The 1,780-nt window shown below is 34.0% G+C and overlaps 1 protein-coding gene across 1 annotated transcript in view; it reads right to left on the bottom strand.

Annotated features, from left to right (window-relative positions):
• Positions 1–1,780, bottom strand: part of LOC106874874 (acetyl-coenzyme A synthetase 2-like, mitochondrial) — an 18,841-nt gene that overhangs the window by 5,031 nt on the left and 12,030 nt on the right. Inside the window, exons 9-10 of the mRNA XM_014922772.2 lie at positions 1,611–1,723; positions 210–336 (exon numbers count right to left, since the gene is read on the bottom strand). Of these exons, the coding sequence (XP_014778258.1) occupies positions 210–336; positions 1,611–1,723 (240 nt within the window). The remainder of the gene's footprint in view (positions 1–209; positions 337–1,610; positions 1,724–1,780) is intronic.

The raw sequence follows: 1,780 nt of genomic DNA on the forward strand, positions 1-1,780 counted from the left end.
ATATATGGCTGGTTTCTTTCAGTTTCCGTTTACCAAATCCACTTACAGGGCTTTTGGTTGGCCTAAGACTATAGTAAAAAACACTTGCCTAAGGTGCCATACACAGAGACAAACCTGAACCGTGTGGTTAGGAGGCAAATTTCTACTATATAGCCATATTTTCATTGGATTTTAATGAATATTTATAAATATTACAAAAGTTAAATTACCTAAGTCAGACTTAAAATATGTATCTATGAAATGAGTTTTCCCTCCATATATTGTTCTGCACATGCCTGGCCATGGTTGTTTAATACACAGCAGCCCTTCTTTATTGTCCCCTTTTATTTCATTATTCTGAAATTTAAAGCAAAATTTTTTAAAAAAACCTTTCAATACTTTTAAGAAGAGAAACCAGTATAGAATACTGTTTTCCATTTTATTATTCTTAAAACATCCTTAAGACCAGAAGGTTCAGTTCTTGCTGCAGTGAGGTGGTTTGTGGGTCTCACTGACCCTGAGAGTTATGCCAGCAGACTGCAAGCTCCTGGTAGAGCCCCTCATGATGGATGAAATGCTGAAAAGCAGTTCGTTCAGGATACTAATGATTTTGCTAGCTCGTTGCCTTTACTATGTTGTTTATACCAGTAAATTATATTCATCCATCATGATTGATGAAAATCATGGCTTCGGTTACATGGCCATTCAATGGGAAATGTAGCCATAGAGAGATTGAAGAATCATGAGTGCACACACATATGCTATGTCTTTCATTTGCCCCTTGCAAACGAGGAAACCATGGGGCTGGCAGTATTTATACATTGGATGTAATTCAGCCAACCGTACACTCTCGCTACAATAAATTGAACTTTTGCTAAAGTAAGAAACCAGTGTTATTAAATGATATATAATGTAAGGTCAGAAGATTTGGAAGAATTAGCAACATGGCGAATGAAGTATAACAAGACTTCATATATTCTTTTGGGTCTTTAACATGGATTCATTTCTTAGTTGAGTTGTTTTTCCCTTGTCATGCTTTGTTTTGTGATTTCTAATTGTGATTAATAAATGGAAGATGGATAGCCTCATTACTTAATACAAGTTATACTTGATGCCCTGTGTAAAGATGACATCTTCAGTGATAACCCAATGACCCAAAAACAGTCAGTAGATTTTTACTGATGCTGGGCATTTGAGGAAAATCAAATTTTGAAATTAGTGCTAATTATACACAAGAAATTTGATTGGTGGCTATTGGTGTTGCCACCTACAGTTCTTTTCAGAATAAGAGAGTTTAATAAGAAATAAAAGGGAAAGTGAAGTTTCTCTTTAAAGGGAGAGAACCACTCAGGGTTAATAATTTTTTTGGTTTGCTTTATCATTATCATGGGAGGCCTTTCCTTATGAGTGAGAGAACATTATATCATTGCTAAAATATGTTATGACATAACTCTTTTTTCTATACAATTTACTCTTGATGCCTTAGATAAAGACAATGTTTTCAGTGATGACCCAATGACCCAATAAGGGTCAATAAAATTATACTTTTTTATTAATACCAGATATTTGATAAAAAACAAATTTCAAAGTTAGTGATGGTTATATTATTGCTGAGAAGTGTTGCAACATACCTCTTTATCTATCAAACATGGTTCAACACCATAGAATGGTCTCATTGGCATAGCTGGAAATATTTCAGCTTTGGAATTGGATGGTCTTGGGGAAATGAGAATACCACCTGTTTCTGAAATAGTGTATATATTTTGCTGTTAATTTTACTATTAAATAAAAATTATAGACG

The sequence above is a fragment of the Octopus bimaculoides genome, chromosome 11 (genome assembly GCF_001194135.2).
Source record: "Octopus bimaculoides isolate UCB-OBI-ISO-001 chromosome 11, ASM119413v2, whole genome shotgun sequence".
In the NCBI taxonomy this organism is placed as follows: Eukaryota; Metazoa; Mollusca; class Cephalopoda; order Octopoda; family Octopodidae; genus Octopus; species Octopus bimaculoides.